Source organism: Vanacampus margaritifer, chromosome 1 (genome assembly GCF_051991255.1).
Source record: "Vanacampus margaritifer isolate UIUO_Vmar chromosome 1, RoL_Vmar_1.0, whole genome shotgun sequence".
Taxonomy (NCBI): Eukaryota; Metazoa; Chordata; class Actinopteri; order Syngnathiformes; family Syngnathidae; genus Vanacampus; species Vanacampus margaritifer.
The window spans coordinates 57,850,708-57,870,788 of NC_135432.1; the positions used below are offsets into that span (position 1 = coordinate 57,850,708).

General features: G+C 37.8%; 2 protein-coding genes across 11 annotated transcripts in view; one reads left to right on the forward strand and one right to left on the reverse strand.

The window, feature by feature from the left end:
* The window catches only part of LOC144043485 (unconventional myosin-VI-like), a 44,005-nt gene extending 34,465 nt beyond the window's left edge, over positions 1 to 9,540 (reverse strand). Inside the window, exons 1-9 of one of the 4 annotated variants that reach the window (XR_013291114.1) lie at positions 9,338 to 9,535; positions 5,819 to 5,965; positions 2,347 to 2,416; positions 2,194 to 2,267; positions 1,538 to 1,667; positions 706 to 811; positions 490 to 545; positions 303 to 400; positions 58 to 222 (exon numbers count right to left, since the gene is read on the reverse strand). Coding sequence is in view for 3 of the 4 variants with exons in the window: in XM_077557174.1 (XP_077413300.1) it covers positions 58 to 222; positions 303 to 400; positions 490 to 545; positions 706 to 811; positions 1,538 to 1,667; positions 2,194 to 2,267; positions 2,347 to 2,416; positions 5,819 to 5,935 (816 nt within the window). In the remaining variant the exon portion in view is untranslated. Of the gene's footprint in view, positions 1 to 57; positions 223 to 302; positions 401 to 489; positions 546 to 705; positions 812 to 1,537; positions 1,668 to 2,193; positions 2,268 to 2,346; positions 2,417 to 5,818; positions 5,966 to 9,337 lie in introns of all 4 variants that reach the window. The other 3 variants (XM_077557174.1, XM_077557183.1, XM_077557197.1) reach the window with 3 other exon arrangements.
* Positions 9,541 to 10,193: 653 nt separating this feature from the next.
* Positions 10,194 to 15,398, forward strand: colec11 (collectin sub-family member 11). 7 transcript variants are annotated; one of them, XM_077557228.1, is made up of 9 exons: positions 10,194 to 10,377; positions 10,455 to 10,532; positions 12,059 to 12,234; positions 12,693 to 12,850; positions 12,908 to 12,979; positions 13,669 to 13,740; positions 14,015 to 14,068; positions 14,633 to 14,728; positions 14,891 to 15,398. In XM_077557228.1, the coding sequence occupies exons 3-9, from the start codon at positions 12,110 to 12,112 to the stop codon at positions 15,298 to 15,300; spliced, it is 987 nt and encodes a 328-aa protein (XP_077413354.1). In that variant the 5' UTR covers positions 10,194 to 10,377; positions 10,455 to 10,532; positions 12,059 to 12,109; the 3' UTR covers positions 15,301 to 15,398. The 7 variants fall into 7 exon arrangements, with proteins under 7 accessions (XP_077413354.1, XP_077413372.1, XP_077413381.1 ...); XM_077557246.1 differs by having other exon boundaries at positions 14,909 to 15,398; XM_077557255.1 differs by having other exon boundaries at positions 12,170 to 12,234.
* Positions 15,399 to 20,081: the final 4,683 nt, after the last annotated feature.

The window sequence follows — 20,081 nt, forward strand, 5'->3', positions numbered from 1 at the left end:
TAATTTTCGGCGTGGCCCAAATAGGTTAATGCAAATGTTATTAATGAATACACTGACTCTGAAGCTGTCTGGTGAGTCGAGGTGTAGTTTTTTCTTGATGTCCTCAGATGCTCCAGCACAAAGCCTGTAGAAGATGTGGTAGTTCCTCTCGTCGCTACTTTGCATGCAAATCCTGGACTTCTCCAGCAAATAATGGGAGACAAATCCACCCACAACTGCATTCTGGCAACATGAGAGGAAAACCATGCAGATTCAATTTTCTGTCTACTCACAAAATAGTCTGAGCAAGAAGATCTCATCACCTTCTCGTTGAAATGGATTTCAACAAATTTCCCAAAGCGACTACTGTTATTATTACGGACTGTCTTGGCATTTCCGAATGCCTCCAGGAGGGGATTTGCTGAAGGGGGAAGAACATAACTGTGTGGTCAAGATCACACTGGCATTCTGTAGAACATTGAGTTGTTTTGTTCAGATATTTTTTTTTACCTTCAACAATTCTCTCATCAATATCTTGACCACTTCCATAAGTTGTGGTCAGATATCTACAGGGTGGAGATGCAGTTAAGATAACAAAAACAATGGCAATGCAAACCAAAAGATAAAAACAGACAGCATATAAACGACACACTTTAAATTAAAGACAGTCAGCGTGAACTCAGAGTGACGGGGGTTAGGAGGGCATCTTCTCGTTAAGAATCATACCTGAGAACAAACTTGGTGTTTTCGGTTTTGCCAGCACCCGACTCACCAGAAACGATAATAGACTGACTCATTTTCAGAACCTTCATGTCTCTGTAGGCTTTGTCAGCTAAAGCAAGTGAGAAAAACACGTCATCCAATTAACTTTCTGTGCCAATAACAGCATTAAGTGGAATAAATAGCATATTAATGATCTGGTAATTATTTAGTTGTGTGGCCTATTAAAAATAATTCCATAAATCAACATAAGGTTGACTTAGCGTTCCAAAACCCTGCATGTTATACAGCAGTGAAATCTCCAATTTTGAAAAATAATCAGTTGTTGCTGGTTGATTTCCAAACATTACTGGAGTAGGAACTTCAAGTATAAAGTTATTTAGCCGATTCAAAGCTTAAACTGACACTACCATAAAACTTTTGTATGAGCCATACAGTATGTTCAATCAATCAATCAATCAATGTACCAATATTGTGCAGTCAAGTGTATATATATTACCAACTGTTTGGTAAAAATTATTCGTGTAAAGTACTTTATATTTTATTAATTGTATTGCTCATATCATGATTAGCATCCTTATTTCGTCTTATTTTATTTTGCAGTGAGTTCCATTTCCAGTTATATGGTAATCATCGCATCTCTTTCTCATTACTGGTACCATAGTTTTGAGGCATCACAAAACACATCAAAACTTAAGCCACAGAAAAAGTTAAAACACATATGATTATATTTTATACTTGATTAAAGTCAGCACTGCTTTTTGTGTGTGACTGAAATGAAAAACAAATTTTTACAAATAAATACACAGACATTTTTTTTCAAGGTGTGAGCTCTCACCTATTGCATAGACATGTGGCGGCTGAGTCCCCAAAGACTTGCCCCGGTACGCCTTGATGGTTTCAGGGCCGTACAATTTGGGGATGTCATAGTAAGGATTGACAGCTATCAATATATTGGCCACATAAGTCTGTAAAATAAACAATAAAAAGCAGATTAGAGAGACACGGAAAAATGATAGAATGTTTGTGAGACAAAGCTGTTAGAGAAGCCAACTTGACATTTTCTTGCCTCTCGTTTCGCATTTAGCAGCTGTCCCTCATTTGCTAAGTGAGTGACTGGGATTGCTATACTGTTTGACAGTCATTCAGTCAACCTCAGTTAACCGCCTTTTCCTCTTTACCACCCGGCATGTCCCCCCCTTAGTTAACAGTAGGAATCATCTTTCTAGCCCTTCGAACCTGTAATGCACACTTGCAATGCAAAAGTTGTGAGTTAAAGTGGTATGTGATCTAATGTCATTAAGAGCGGAAGGAAGATAAAAAAATAAAAAAAAATTAAAAAATACATATATTTAAAAAAAAATAATTTTAAAAAGAAGAAAAAAGAGCAATGATGATGACATGTCAAATCGGTAAAATTACCGAATGAACAATACTGAACTCTCGAGAAAAAAAAACAATGAAAAAAAAAAAAAGAGCGGAGGGAAGACTTACATAGATGTGTTCCTTATTGTATCGCACTTTAACGTTGTTTAGTAGAGTGGCTTCATTCAAATACATGAGTGAGCCTGAAAAGACAAAACAAAAAATTCCACTATTTACAGTATATGACAATAGGTTGAGAGCTGAACACTAAGTTTAACTTACAGTTGTCCTCAACATGTTTGTTGACATCATCTTCTGCTGGAAACACTTGGCTCATCGGCGCAAGGAATGTCTGGAATGGGATGGGATAAGAATTGATACACTTATTGTTAAGAATTCAGTCGATTGTCCAGTACTGTATTTGTTACTAAGTCAAATTTAATTTTAAATTTAAATTTAATTTGTACAGACGCTTTCTATTTCCATGATGTTATATGTTTGTGTACTATCATCCATCCTTGTGCTGCCACCTTTGGACTGTCCTTTTGTGTTTCACTGGTGCAAAGAAAGTTTTGAAATGAGAAAATCACGAACAGACTGTGTTCAACTTTGGAGGTTCCACTGTAATCATTTAATTAATGATGATTAACTTTCCATAATCAAGCCAAAAAATATGGACGAATTAATCCATCTCTAGTCTGAAACATGGATAGTTTCTAACATCGCATACATGTAACAGTCTTGTTTGCTATAAATAAGGATAATTCCTCTTAGGTTCTGAGTAGCTAATGACAATACACAATGCTCATTAGAGTTCTGGAAAATGGCGCAAAATTAAAGCTAAGCATGCATTATCATAAATTATTCATCATGCTTTAATATCACAGAAATGGCATCTGGAGGAATACATTCCCAGGCATGTGACATTCTATCTATTGTAGAGCGTGAATGAAAATAAACTCAATAGAAGAAGCCAGCTGTGAGAGAAACAAGGGCAGACATGGCACGATGATGAATAATTTAGTGTGAAGTGCAACAGGATCTAAACACCTGACTGACTGAGTGAGCAAATGATGATTGCACTTTGTTCTGGTCTAGTGGGAACCAATAAAATTGATGCATTATTCAAATAAGCCAGACTCTAAATTTTATATTCCGTCTGGACCTGTAAAACACAAAGTAACTCAAATTGCCATAAGGCATGTAAAATTTAGAGTTGTCCACAATTTTTTAGAAAAAAAAAGGCCTTAAATGTTGTTTACATTTGGAACAGATTATTTCAAATTGGATCGATTTCAATGGGAAATGCAGTTTGGAGAGTTTGACCAGTATCACAGATTGTGTTGGACCTTCAACATCACCAGTGCTGAAAAAGTTCATTTTCTGTGTGAACTAGCTCAAAGTTCAGTTCACAAATTTTATAATTAACTCATTCAGAATTAAAAATTTTGTAGGTTGACTGTCTGTTCCAAAAACAAAACTGTTCATATTTTTTGTTTTTTCTTCAATATGTTGCTGTGAGCTTATTACCTCTTAAATATTGGCATTTTTCCATTTTCTCGATCACCGATCACTCAAAATTAAGGAAACGGGTGCCAATCCCAGCCGATCGATCAATCAGTGGACCCCTAGTTCCCAAATAAGGCAGTTACCCACCTACATATGAGGGCTCATTTACTATGTGCTTATCCTATTTTTCTCCTGGAAACCTGAACAAATACAAACTCTTGTTCGAAAACCATTCACAGACAGTAAGAGCACATTCACAAAAATGTTCATTAGGCAAAAATGCACTACATTCAATTCATATTCTCCGAAAATATGAACAAGTTAATGAACTTTCATAGTTTCGTTGAGGTACAACACTGTATAACAATCAGACCCAGCAACATGATTGCAGAGAGGATCAACAAATGAGGGCTACCTCCATTTTCCTGTTTACACACTCTGCACTGATGCAGTTTATTATCACAAAACAGACTAGAAGCACACACGGAAATACAATTTGTGTACTCATTCTACTAACTTGGCTCGAATCTGCCATAATAAACGCCACATGACAGATGTCTAAGCAATAAAATTGACATAGAAGCGGCATCCAGGCCGACAGTTGTGTACTCAGCTTAGCCACTAATGAGCTAAGCACTGCAATAAAGAGAAAGTGAAAGAGACAAACACTGAATGGCCCTTTCATTCCCTCACTGAATGGGACATAGTTTATGCTTTGCACTAAAGAATAAACTGATGATCAAATTCATGGCCATTCCAAGCGAGGCTCAATTCAATGCATTCCAGCTAAGCATCGCGGTCATTAAAGAAACAAGTAATTTCTGTCATAACAGAGCGGTTCAGTGCGATTCATGCTTTACAATTATGCAGTCAGTTGGGTAAGGAATTTGAGATGCTTATTGCCAGTTCGACACTGTTTCTGGTAAAATCTAATTATTTTTGACGTAATGGAAAAGTCAACCCCAAAGTTATCTTTACAATATGTCTAAACATGGCATTCTGATTAATATTGTGTTTGTGGAATATCAGTTAAGCAGCAAAATCAACCTGTTTTCATCCACCTCAGGGGACTTCCTTTTTGCCACTTGCTGTCAGCTGAAAATGACATCACAGTTGCTCAAGGCTCAGGTAACGACCAATCACGGTTCAGCTGCGAAAAACAGGCGAGCCGTGATTGGACGTTACCTGAGCCCTGACGCTGCATTCAAGGAAGGTCGGAAGTCGGATTTATCCAAGTTGTTTTTTTCCCAGTTCCGACCTGAAAGCGTTTGAGGCGAAAGTAAACAACCAAAATTGCGGATAGTGATAAATTGTTTTTTATTTTGGTCCTCAAACCGCCTTCTCACAATATTGCTTCATTTATTCTTTATTCATAAGCATGCGAATGTTTGGTGGTGGTCGGAGGGGCCGTAGGCGCACACTGGCAGCCTAGCATCCGTCAGCCTGCCCTAGGGCAGCTGTGACTACTTAAGTAGCTTACCGCAACCGCAGTGTGAATGTGTGAGTGCATGAATAATGTATCCAATCCATTGTAAAGCGTCTTTGGGTATCTGATTAGATAGGAAAGCGCTATATAAATCCGATGCATTATTATTATTATGATTATTATTAGTGAGGCTGCATAGAACATATTATTGTAAAGAAAATGTATGGGTTATCTTCCCCTCTAAAAATGATTCAGGTTTCCACTGGAGAGTGGCGTAATAAATCAATATGGTGTCTTTTACAGTTTGACCTGACCCAATTAGCCTATTCACAAATGTTGTTTTGGAAACTAGCCCCGTTATCAATGAGAAAATTATTGAAAGTGTTACATTAGCACCATCTTGTGGATTACTGCTGTTGGTGATGGCATTCATTCGTTGATGGTGTATTTTCATCTGCATTTGAGATGCCCTGTTATGTTTAATACTGCTGTAAACATGCAAGACATGCACGCTCGGGTGTAACAGGTGGCCTCTGTTGTCTAATGAGCAGCTCTCTTATAGGCAACGCTATCAGACACCTGCTGCCTCCGCCTTTATTTATTCATGTCCGTGAACATTTGCTCTCTCTCGCATTTCATTTATAACACATTGTTTTGTTGCCACCTTAATAATAGTGGGAATATTGGTTCATACTAATGTCAGGGTGAAATGTGGTTAATCATTTAAAAATGTGATTATTATTTCGTGATCAATATTACATTTGAATTCTCAATCATCACATAACAAGTATTTGTGCATTTTTGTGTGCGGTGACCCACCTTGCCCTTTTGGCTCAGCGGTTCTATGGTGAGCGTGTCGGCTCCGATGTCGACAATAGTGCCCAGCTGGAACCCGTCTGCGGGGTGGGGGGCCCACACCGGCTTCCCATCCTCCATGGCTTAGCTGCGGTCAGCACGGCCTTGTAACTGAATGCGAGGATACAAGAACACTCGCTATTACAACCAATACACTTATTTTTTGCTTACCTTCTTTGGCTAAACAAGCACTGATAATGGAAATATGAAAGGACAAGTTGTCATTATTGACCAATCCCACCATTTGAGCGTAAAACAATGACATATTCGAGTGTGATTCTTCAGACCTTCTTTTTCTTCCCTTGATGGACTATGAGGAAAATAATTCCATTTGTATAATTTGTGGGATAATCTCTCATTTTATGTTACGAACTGTTGCTTTAATCCCAGTGTTGTTTTGAGCAGATGAATGATCTAGTCCAGTCTTAACTTCTTATTTTATTTGTTTTGCTTTTACAAATGTCAAGTGACATTTGTGTGTGACTTGTACTCAACGAGCTGGCGCTCATTGGTTCTCTCCATGAACCTGTTGATTTCTTAGCAATCGTGAGAGAGGATTTTCTTGGAGCTTGATTTGACTTGGCTCCTTAGAGACTTCCAAATTAGGACAATCTCTTTGCTTTTCTGTCTTGGTTTGGTGAACAAAATACAGCAAGTAATAATAACCCACAGCTAAGCAGACGTTTAGTTGTTTCAGTACAATAGGATATGTTGTGAACCTCATCTTAAAGCTTTGCTAAAGTTGTGTCTTGGTGTCCAATATCACACTACAGACAACTTCTCTTAGCTTGGATGAATTCTATCAAATTCGGTAATACAAAACATGACCCCAGAATAGACTACAATCAATTGGATAATAAATGTCGAAAGTCTCACCGAGAGAACCGCTAGTGTGAAAGTTTTACATCAATGTAATTAACAGCTTCCGTTAATCTTAAAACAACTACATCACTGCTAAAACCTGACGTTATGCTGGAGTATCCAATTAGGTGAGCGATTGTGGTCAAATGTCAAAGGGGATCGGTGTTGCAAAGTGCTGGCACAGCCTTCAAACAGAAATTAATTAAACTTACTCAGCAGATTCAGTGTGAGCAGTAACTTGTAGTCTATTTTTGTCCTTTTCTTGGGGACATACAGTTATTTGAAGAACAGTACAGTAAGTCCACATTTATTTTGCCATCTCTTTGGATGTAGTGTGCTGCACATATATATCCAAAATTAATCTAGATACCACACTAGCCACACCAAATACATAATAATGGTTGTCCAATAATTATATTTGTTGGGTTGTGGACGGAGTTACATCACTTCAGGGGTGGCCAAAGTCGGTCCTCGAGGGCCATTATCCAGCCTGTTTTCTAAGGTTTCTCTCCACTAACACACCTGACTCATAATCAGGATCGTTATCAGGCTTCTGCAAAGCTTGCTGATGAGCTGATCATTAGATTCAGCTGTGCTGAAGGAGGGAGACATGGAAAAGAGGCTGGATAGTGGCTCTCGAGGACCGAATTTGGCCACCCCTGCATTACTTGGCTAAAAGGTTGAGAACCACTGGTAGGCTATATACAACTGAGACAAAACAGGAGTTCACACTATTCACAGATAGGTTCTCCCTTCCTCAAAAAATAATGCTTAGAATGAAAAACAAAGAAACAAACAAATGACTGTAAACTTTCTCCATTGTCTATTAAGGAAAGGTGTTGTAATGCCTACACAGAGTGCAGAACAGGCTAATCTATAATTTAAATCATTTAAAGATTGTACTATAGTAATATTGTTTGAATTGCTAAACATTGTTTTGTAAAAATGCAGCTGCACATCTTGGCCTGGTTTTATCACACTCAGGTGGTTAGTAACCATTGAATACAAATACTTAAATCAATAACATGACATTACTCTAACTTTTTCATTGACCTCCACAACTTCACATTTGTATTAAGAAGTGACGTGCCACAGAGTCAACAGAACTGTAGTGGAGGTCAGTAACACTAAACATATGTCCTCTGGAACAGACTACAAGTAGATGAAGGAAATGTATCGCAAATATGACCTTTGTAACAAAGTCATGCAGCATGAGCAAAGGCAAAACCAAAAGGTATGCCAGAACAAGATAAGATAACAGTTTTTTTTCTTCCCCTTTTGTGTTATCTTCAACCTCCTAAAGTTAGATCAAGGCTGAAGACTTTCAGATTTCCCACAGTTGTCTACTTCAAATACTCAACACAGTCATTACGTATTTGGCATGGGGTGTTTCTCTGAGGGGCTTTATTTGTGCAAAACCTGGTGTCAAGATGGCACATCTTATTTTATTCTTGGTTGCTATCAATAATTCAATGCAAAAATTAGTCTGAATTAATTGTCCCCTACTTAAGTTTCCATCACATTGTCACATATGACATTCTGTTCATTTGCACCTGCGGATAGGCTGTAACACCATGCCAATGTGTATTTTGCTTGTGATGTGTTTTATTAATTGAGTGATTTGTGTTTTTCTAACTCTCTTCCTTTGTTAGGTTGGTGTAAAGGACAAATGCTTTTTTTTCTCATCAGATTTGGTTGTTACTTGGGGATGATAAAGATTGAGAACAAGATGACAACAAAATTTCCTGTAAGGATTTGTACCACTAAGGTGACAGAAAATGTGCCTTCAGTTTCTTTCATGTAACATGCCACATTAAAAGGACACTGTCAAACAATGTGGTACAGTATATGACTTTAAGGAGGGCCTCATCCTAAAAGTGGCATCCTGAATCAAATGTGTCGGCACGCTGCACACGCCTTAAATCCTATTAGTATCTGACCCTAATCCTGACAATGGAGGCAAGAGAGGCTTCAAGGGGGATGCTTAAAACCTAACAAATAAAAAGTCAAGTGATTATTTGAGTAAATGCAAATCAATGGCACATGTCTGGTGCTGTGATGCAGAGTGAGAAATATGGATATAGTGCCTGACAGGAACACATACTCTTGTTTCCTGCCTGCTACTTCCTGTTCCCTGCTGGGCACAGGCACATGGAAAATGCATCAGGGTGAAGACAGACAAGCACACAGGTTGTGTGTGTTTTTTTTAGGTGTATATCTTTAAAATAGAATAGAAAGTCCATGCAAGACAAAACAGATGATTTAAAAAAAAAGGGCACATTATTGAATACCATCTCATGCATAAATAATAAATAAAATAAACCTTTAAGATAATGTCAGGAAAAAAGGTTCTCAACACACTAATTGAAGCAAAGTTGAGCACCCCTCTATCCATAAGCCCCTCAAATCTCCTGCAGCACCCCTGGGTCGTTCTGACGTCATCCTAGTTTAAAAGTAGGACTTCACGTAAAGTAGTAGCCGTCTATCCCAGACTAAGAACAAAGATGAATTAATTAAGCTCTAGTGTTGTTTTAATTTGACCAACCATGACGTTCAAGCAATTCGGGTAAGTAAATTAAATCCATTTGCAAGATGATCAAGTTTAGTAAAGTAGTAGCCTACCTGTTGCTGTGACTTTCCTCCAAATAAAAACAGGGAAATTTACGTAAGTGCGGCGCTGGCGACTACTTCGAGTTCCTTCATTTGGATGTGTGACAACCGCAAGTTTTCAGTGCCAACCGATGTCCCCCCAGGACTGACGCAGTACGACCTGAAGTCAAGTCTCAATGGATGTCAGGCAGTCAGACAGTAGAGCAGAGAGGAGGAGAGATAGCTCGCGGCCACGGTGCGTTTAGGTGCGGCTCGGAATATCTTTTAGCTCGTTTTGAACCTGTGGTTTTACTCTAATATCTCGCTGGGTCATTGATAGCAAATTAGCAACAATTTATATTAGGTCATTCAAACCAGTGGAGTGCAGTCAAGGCCCTCTGTTTGTTCAAAAGCACGAACCTATGTACATCAACAACTTACATTAAATGTTAAGACATATAAGACACATTTTTTTTTTATCTTTATTTCATAGTATATGTCTTGGCTCCCCACCTATAGTAATTTTTGGTTTCATTTTATTTTTTCATTCATTTATTTGACCAATCAGATTCCAGCTTCTTTGTGTTGCTATGTAAATGTAATCTGCCCAACGCCATCACAATCCAGAGTGTTCAGTGTTGGTATTGATTACACGCACTGTCGTTATAGCTGTTGTGTATTAATTAATCACATTTTAGTTTCACTATTTTGCTCAAACGAGTGATGTTGGCATTTTTTCATCCTCCAATCAGATGAGCTAGATCAGTGGCGTCCAAACTCGGTCCTCAAGGGAGTCATGCAGGTTTGGGATGTTTCTCTTTTCCACCACACCTGAAGCTCATCAGTGAGTTCCGCATAAGCCTGATAATGAACCTTTTAATTGAAACAGGTGCGTTGGAGCAGGGAAACATCCAAAACCTGCAAGACTTCGGCCATCAAGGACCGAGTTTGGACACCACTGAGCTAGGCGGCTATGTTTAACCCCTCTGATTTGGTGAGCTCAATATGTGCACCAAGATTCATTGACACGAGAAGATGATGTCGGACATGAAGGTGCAAGTAGATATTATGAGGTTAGGTCAACCAACAGTAGAGTGTTGCTGCTGGCGTGTTGAACCTGGAAAATGAGTTTTTGTTTTTGCACTTTCAGGGCAGCATGTATCCGTGCTACAGCTAGCACACACAGACAGGCAAGGGCAAAGAAAGGTCTGCTGCGTCAGCATCTCTGGTGAGTACGAAGTAGTTTATTTAATGTTTTTATAGATAAATAATGATTGCAAAATGCTATATTGTGGTGTATTGGTTTGGAGTTGCTAAGAGGTGATGTGTTGGATGATAAAGGTAACTGTGTTTTTTTGCTAGTAGGCCTACTGGTCATATTGGTATTTGTTTTCTTCTTGTTCCTTTTTAACTGAACTACCTGATGATTCCATATATGTCAGTAGAGTTTATATACTTGCTGTGTTTAATTATTATTATTATTATTATTATTATTATTATTATTATTATTATTATTATTATTATTATAAATAAATCAGCATTATAGTCTGTCTGATCCTAAATGCATTCTTAAAATGTGGATTATTTGGTGTATTTTGAAATTGTAATGCAGAGGTAACAATGTTCCATGTATATGCAATTTAGTGTAGGCTTAGGTTATACACTTATCCTAATAAATAAAAATGTCGTCTATAAAAGACTAACTGGGAGCATAATTGCAATGAAAAGACTTCAAATGTTGCCTTGAGAGTCATGAATACTTTATTGAATGTCACCTGAAACCTTTAGGAGGATTTTTGAAGGAGACACTCAATCCACCTTTGAAAGCCACCGTGGGGTTTTGTGGATCTAATTCGGATATGTGATACCCCTGGTTTGGACCGTATCTCATTACTGTCACTGGACAACAGCGTTGAGGCACCATCTTGACCATTTTTAGTTTTAAATTCCACTTTGATTGTTGTAAAAAAATTTATCAGAACAAAATTAGTGTAACAGTATTCCAGAGACAAATTTAGTGTTAATATATATGCAAATTCAATGCAGATTTTTTAAATTTGATATACAATACATTGTTATAGTTATCATGCATGGCTGCTATTTTAGAATGTAATCTGCCCTGAATGATGCATTTCAATTACAGCATGTGTGACACATTGTAGACAATATTTAATTTTTAGAACCCATTTCTTTATTTGAACACTACCTCCATCAAGTGGACAAATTCGGCTGTGGGGTGAGACTCATAGTGAGACCCATAGTTTGTCCAAAAAAGTGCACATTCTTTGTTCAATATGTCAAACAAAAATCCGAATTGTTTTAAAAGATTTCATCTCAAGATGTTAAATCGTTTATACAGTGTTTAACAAATGTATTTGCTCCACCCACCAGGTGTGGCATACATCTTTCACTGAATTGTGTTAAACATTAAAAGGCCAGAGAAAAAGCAAAACACACTCCCAATCTTCTGAAATTTGAACATCATGCTCACAAAGTAAAGAGTGGATATGTTATACATGCATTTGAACTGTATTGGGTACTGCCTTTGGTTCAATTAAAGGACAGACCTGCTCATATTTTGATTTTATAATAAAAAAGAAAGGAAAACAAAGATTACTCATCCCAGAGATGAGAACAGTTGAAACTACTAGTTGAATTCTCAATATCCTGAAAAATGCACTTTATGGTCCGACTAAGTTTAAGGTTCAGTGACCATCAGTCGCCTCCCGCCCCACACTCTTGTCAATCACTCAGCAACTTTCCCAGCCAATTATCTGCAAAGCTCGACGTTATCTGTGTTTATGAATGTCCAATCCCCAACATTCCTCCATGCTTGTGTTGGAAACGTCTTCACATCTTTTTAAGCTGACCAATTCTTTGCCAAGCTGCTTGTACGCTCTACTTCGGACTGGAAAAAAAAACATTTACAGGTGAGCCACACAATCTTAAATGCTCAACAATTACTGTATATGGTAGTAGCGAGAGTACTATTGTTTTCTAGATATTTAAAAATATCCCGGCTAATTTATTTCTCTTTTTACAAATATGTTTAAGCATCTAGAAATGTGCTAATTATACAGTATTATTATTATTATTATTATTATTATTATTATTATTATTATATTAGGTACACCAAGGCTATCTGATTAAAAATCCTATAGTTGTGTTGCATTGTATTTGTACTGTAACTTTTTATGTTATATTAATTTGTTAGTTATATAAATTGAGTATTGTTGTTGTCTTCATAAAGGCAAATTGCATTGGATTTTATGTATTTTCTGTGATTTAATTGCATTACCATAGCTCATTTTCCATCAATTATTGTTTTCTTTTCCATTTACGTGATTACTTCATACTTTCTTAAGACACTTCTTTCCCTCCTTTACAGCCTACTACATAGTCCGTGTACAATGATGAAAGGACAGAAGCACATACAAGCATTCCTTGTTATGCATGTAGTGACTTTATTGACATTGCATACATCAGAAGGACAACACTTGACAGAGGAGAATTGCACTGTTCAGATCCTTGTCCCTGGCCTCAAAGGTAAGACCGGCTTGACACATTTCAGTTGTCTTCTTATTGTGTCATTTTTCTCAAAAGGAGAACCGGGGGAGAAAGGACCAAAGGGATCCCCAGGGAGACCAGGAAGAGTGGGCCCACCAGGGGAAATTGGTATAATTTTGAAAATTCTTTTCTCATTCTAAGAAATATATATTTAGTCGTTTAATTAGATGTACATGCCCACAGACACACATAATTGGGTTAAGGATCACATCGTCTGGCTTGTTGATGTGCTGTGTGTCAAGCTAATCGGAGCTGGTCTTGTGTTTACATTTGGATGAGAAATGGCTTGCACAATCCAAAGCAGTAGATGTGTTTACTGAAGGATTTAATGAGAAGTGGGCCGTGTTCAAGCTCGTTGCACATGCAAAATTTGAACGTGTGCTTACATTCTAGGTATGAACAGACATCCGTGTCGCATAGAATCCAAAGAAAATGAGATGTAATATAGTGGCAGAGTGGCCGACTAATTAGCACGCTAGCTTGTGGGTTTAAATCTTGGCTCCAGCCTTCCTGCGTGCTTGCTTTTACGGGCTCTCCTTGGTTTCTTGCCACATTCCAAAAACATGCACATTATATTAATTGAAGGCTCTAAATTGTCCTGAGGTGTGAATGTTAGTCTGCATGTGCCCTGCGCTTGCTTCGTGTCCAGTCCAGGTTGTTGCTCTTTTTCAATGGCAAGTGAGATCACACCCGGCAATCCTATATGCAACATAGACAATGGGTGAATGAATATATATATTAGATAGGAGATATTTTGTAATAAATGAATACATACTCTTGTCACCTGTATGTTTCAGGTCAACCTGGGCTTAAAGGACAAAAAGGAATTATAGGACATTATGGAAAAGTGGGACCAGGTGGAATAAAAGGTCAGTATAAAAAGTTTTTGTGAACAAAACCTCCATGAAGTTTGGTTCTTTTATGACTTTATTATTGATTAACAGAAAAAGTGAGCAAATTTGCTCGATCAAAAATACACATACAGGCACATGAATTAGCAATTTTGATGACTTTTTTGGGACAAGAAAGTAACTGTTCCAATTACTCTATCAGAGAAAAATCTGAGTTATCAACTTTCCAAATTACACAACTTTTACCTAGACTAATAATAATAATAATAATAATAATGACATATTTTCACAGGCATAAAGGGAGACATGGGGGACCCAGGACCAAGAGGCCCAGATGGAGAACCAGGTATCACATAGTAATTGCCAACGGGTAGATTGTTATTTTTTTTAAAGGGGGAAGTCAACCCCCCCAAAACAAACAAACAAAACAAATCTTGACAATATGTTCTATGCAGCCCCACTAGGCTAAATACGGTATTCTGGTTTATAGTGTGTAAGTGGAATATGAGTTAAGCAGCAAAAATCCAGCCGTTTTTATCAATATTAGAAGGCAGCCATTTTGCCACTCGAGTAAAAATGACATCACAGTTGCTCAGGTCTCAGGTAACAACCAATCACAGTTCAGCTTCAGAAAACAGGTGAGCTGTGATTGGTCGTTGCCTGAGCCCTGGGCAACTTTGATGTCATCTTCAGTCGATAGTAAGTGGTAAAATGGCTGCCCCCTGAGATGGATAAAAACGGCTGGATTTTGCTTTACAACTCATATTCCACAAATGTAATATTAATCAGAATGTCATGTTTAGACTAGTGAGGTCACATAACATATTGTCAAGAAATGTTTAAGGTTGACTTCCCCTTTAAGCCCATGATTTTTTAAATTGTGATAATATATGATTTGTGGACTCATCAGGCATCCCATGTGAGTGCTCACCAATAAGAACGATGATTGGTGAAATGGACATCATTGTGGGCCAGCTAGTTTCTGAACTGAAGTTCATCAAAAATGGTATGATTTTTGTTGTTGTTTCCTTGATCTTGAGTGTGTGTGTGTGTGTGCGTATGTACACTATGGATGCCCTGACAACTACCTCACTTGTCAACCTCAGTCATGCAAATGCAGGCCATGTCAAATGTGAAATTTATAGAAATGCAAGTGCTCATTTTTCAGCACTGCCCTCCCCCGCAGCTGTCGCTGGCATAAAAGAGACAGACACAAAGGTGTATCTGCTGGTGAAGGAAGAGAAACGCTACTCGGATGCCGAGCGCTATTGCCAGATGAGGGGAGGGCACCTGGCCATGCCTAAGGATGAGGGAGCCAACACAGCCTTGGCGAGCTACATCACGGAAGCGGGTCTAAGCAGAGTCTACATCGGCGTTCACGACCTGGACGTGGAAGGAGTGTTCACCTACGTGGATCGCTCTCCCATGTCCACCTACAGTAAATGGAGAAAAGGGGAACCCAATAATGCTTATGACGATGAGGACTGTGCTGAGATGGTTGCCTCTGGAGAGTGGACTGATGTTGCGTGCCAACCAACAATGTATTTTGTATGTGAATTTGACAAGGACTCTGTCTGAGTTGCCAAGATGGCCTAATTGACCTGGAGTGACAAAATGATGCAGAACTATAACTTTTGGTATAATAAGGATACAGTAATGAAATGTATAAACATTGATTATGACTATTATATAGTGATTTGTTAACACATGGTTGATGTTAGAATCTTTTTTTTTTCCCCATTGGAAATTAAGAAAATAGAAATAATCAGTTCCAAAGTCAAACTATACCATACCACTTGTATTAGCATGGCATGAACATGGTCGTTTTACTAAGGTCATTATTTATACCCTTTTCACCTGTAGGAAACAATGGAATGAGAAATAATTAGTTCCAGGGTGTTCCCTAGTTAAACTTTTATAAAAGTAACATTTTTGACATTATACATGTGTCAAAATAAGTAATATGCTTCTTTATTTAAATGTATGATGTGGTGACAAACTGTTAATACTGAAGCATAAAAATAATAAAACATGAGTTGTGTCTCAAATGAAACTCGTGCACTCCTCTTAAGATAGTAAAAAGTCTGCACAGATCCCGACGGGCGAAAATCTTCAGTCAGTCTTTGCATCATAAAGCACTTGCCGAAAATGCAGAAGCAATTGCCGAAAGGTGAGCATTCATCAATGACGGGCTGATGTAAAGGCGGTTTTGCCCAGCTCTGCACATTTTCTAAATATTTTTAAACTTCTGAAGTAGCGATGGGCGAGTACCGATACCAGGTATTGTATCAGGACAACCGGCCTTATTTCAAGGTATCGTGACTCGATCGCGCTCTTGTGGCCATTTTACGATTGGGAACTAGAAATGATAAATTACAGTAGAAGAATGCATAATTGCCATTAACTTCATGTCATTTTAACAATGTTATATTGTGGTATATAGGTCTTTATTTAAAATGATCTATTATTGTCTTTTGGGGGGAATTGTATTTATCAAAAGTACAAGTTGTACTTGGTGCTTGATATTGGTCTTGGTGGTTACTCAAGAGTTAAAACCCTTTAAGCCCTAAGCTGTCTTTTCAGGCTTTTGCTCGAAAATTGCATACCCAAAATAAGAGGAAATCTCTACAACCACAAGATTTATTTTAATAATTCTTGTGTCATAATAAATGGAACACTTGTGAGATTTTTTGAGATGTGTAATATATGTTACTGGTTAAAAGTAAATTAGTATGGCACACAGCACAAATGTGAAAAAACAAAAAATCACGTGTGTTTTGCATGAAAGAGCACAGCGGGAGAGCTGAATTATTTCACTGCACAATACCGATTTCTATACTTGATAATTAAATTAGTAGGCGTTTGAGCTGTGTTTGGGGCATGTAAAAATGGCTTATATATTCTTGTAGCCCCAGTTCTGCAGTTTAATTTGATGTGCATCATTATATTATTTCATGATTAGTGCATTGTTTCACACAATTTCTTCTTCAAAGTCCGAGAGGCGCTCGGATTTAAAGGGCTACATACTTGTACTAGTACAGAACATCATCCTTTCCCTAAAAAGCCTTTTTTTTTTTTTTACAGTTAACATTAGCATGGAAATGGTGGCTAAACTCTTTTTTCTTTTTTTTTCTAAAGACACTTAAATAAAAACAACATGAAGATTAACTAAACTAACAGTTTGGCAGTGTAATTACATAGGGGTGTGTGGCATTTCCTACTTTAAATAATCTTTTGCATAGTTGTGTCAGTAATAATAATTCATCATCTTTGCATCTCTGGCTGCTGCTGTTTTTATTTTCTTTAAAAAAAAAAGTTTTTTAGGGGGGATGTCCCTGCTGAGTTATCCTACTGACCCCTCTAAAAAAAAATGATTTGAATATGCATGATGCAGTCCTAATAAAGCACAGCATCGCTCCCTTAAGAAATGAATAATTAATGCTGAGATGAATTATGCATTTAATTGACCAAGAACTGTTTGACACAAACTAATTAGGAGTCATTGTTTGTGCAATCTCCTGTTCCCTTTAATACTAAGTTATATGTACTGTGCAACAATGTATAAATTGTGTGACGAGAAAAGATTATGCATAACCCCACCATGGGACACTCCATCCACACTGGTGTGCGGTGGGCTTCACGGTGTGGTCAACACAGATTTCGGCCAAGCCACAAACTTAGTGATGGACAAATAAAGCCTCATGAAGCACTTGTGATATTTTTTTGACTCCTCCAGATGGCACTCTTGGTTTAAAGATGTAGTGGAAATGTAATCACTTTCCATTGCACTGGCCTTTATATTTAAGCCAAGATCACCATATAGAGGAGTAAAATAAATATTGCAAGTGCTTCATGAAGCTTCGTGAAGCTTCATTTTCCTATCACTACTCCATGATTGTAAACCACTTATGAAGTTCACACTGTTGCTGGACATTAATAGAGGAGCAACTGGTTGTGATTTGATTAATAGATGAAGAGCCTAGCTATTTCCTCTTCTACAACTACTCTTTCTTCTTCTTTGTTTTTGCCGTCTGGATGCCCTGTGGCACCATGTTGCCTCTTACAGGTCAGTCTTGGTACTATGACGGTGATATTACAATTTGGTATATGTGTATCGTTAGTGTTGCCAGCCCATTTTAAAGGGTGCTCTACCTAAACCAACTCTCCCATCTTGCATAGACCAAATGTCCTCCAATCGGATGTGCTCTGAAACCGTCAGTACCCCTAAACTTCTTGATCTTAGATTCGCCCCATGCAATTGATCACATCAGAATTGTGTGTCAAGCTGAACTTCAGCATAATTTGGCTTCTCATGACATTGGTCAAACACGTCACTGTATAACACTCTGATCAAGTGATACGTGACAAGCGTGTCTAGTTTGCACCCCTAGCATTTTAATTAACATTTCCCCACGTGCGGGACGTATTGAAGGAGTGCAATTGGTTATGAAACGCCACTAACATTCATCACTGTCTTCGGGACGCACTGAGTTACCGTTTGGTTCCACTTTGATGGGTAATCCCGACAGAGGCTGGTTGATCAAGTACAGTGGGACTCGTGCACAGATCATTTGCACCAAGAGCATGACGACTCTGAGTGGGGGAAAAAAATACTACATTCATATTGTGATTAAGTAGCCAGTAGAATGTTTTGAATCCATAGGAGGATTGCGTGGAGACGAGAACATGCACACTCAGCATCTTGAGGTGTCACCTAACATGCGATGTGTTTTAACCATGAAGGATGACAATGCTGTGGCACATGCCAATTTTTCACATAGAGAAAAATGAGGTACGCATCAAGGGCACACCACCAAAAATGTCACAATTATCATGAATACTGAGTAATCTTGATTTACTCCTGGGGCATTTCCTTCATTTTTGTTATTGTTCTTATGGTTACTATTGTTGCTGTTACTTTTATATGATTAATTTGTTAGCATTTCATTGTCTGTGATGGGGCGTTCTGCTTGGTCTGTTCAAAGCACTTTGTAAACACTTTTTTTGTTTTGTTAAAGCTATACAAATAAAATTTATTAGCATTATAAACATCTAGTTAGTTTCAAACCTGGGTCTGTTTATTTGAATACAAAGCTGATACAGTCACAAAAGGTTTAATGTGTGACTTATTCTGTTGTATGAAAGGTAACAAATACTGTACATGTTGTATTTTCTGTCATCTAATGGAATAGCGTGTAATTGTTCTGCCTCTCACTATACAATGATGCCATATAGATGGACAAACAAATATATTATTTGTAGTGAATACATAATAAATCTCACTGCACACTAATGTGCAATGGCACCCTGGTCAGGAACCACTGACCCAGATGAAGGACTCACGTCCTCAATGTTGAATTTTGGAATTTGAATTTTAATGTAACTCAGAAGAGCACATACCTCCAGGCTGAGCAATCACAGTTTGGATGAGTACCAAATTGTGCATTCATAGGTATCAAACTCTGTAAATTACTAAATTAATGAAATTGAACTTTCTACTTAAATATTACAAAAATAACTACTATAATAGTTAAATGTATTTACATGCATTATTCAAAATATTGATACATATACAATAGGAGTAAATGTAATATAATTTATACATGATATAATTGTATCAACACAGAATACATTTATAAATTACCATAATAGTTTTAAAAAGTTACTAAAGTAAAATATTCTACAATGATCTTTTATTGTTAAAATGGTTGATTTTTCATGTATTTCAATGAGGGTTAAGTAGTTTTGTGTAAATAGAAATGAAAACAAAACTGTTGCTCTTTCCTATTGTACCACTAGGTGGAGACAGAGACAACATTATGGCTGTGGTTAGGCAGTCTGAGTCTGAGCATAATTCATTCAGCAGACATGCTGGTGCCACATTTGAATCCCCTCAGTGATCCCTTATGAATATCTGTAAACATGATGTGACCGCTTAACAAGACCCTTTGAGGTGGCTAAAAAGATTCCGGCCCTCCCTGTCTCGATCTGTCACCTGTTAAGTCGTCCGTTAACAGGGTCATCTCCGTCATTAATTTCAGTTTGACCTCGCAAAGCAACAGCAGTCTGCTTAGAAATGCCCATAAAAAGATGCTTTAAAATGTGCTCACATAGGATGTGTAAAATTTAACCTTGCCTGCGGTGTATGTGAGCTGCACAAGCTCTGTGAATTGGACATCTGCAGCAGAGCCTTTACTTGACTGCACGACGCAACGATGACATCATCCGGCACACAATGTTCCTCGCTGGGCTTACAATGCTGAGTTAGCTGTTTCCTGGAATGCCTAAATTAAGGATGTTTTCATAAAGCTTTCTGGCTTCAATTCGTATCCTTAATCTTACATTGCTGACCTAAAGGA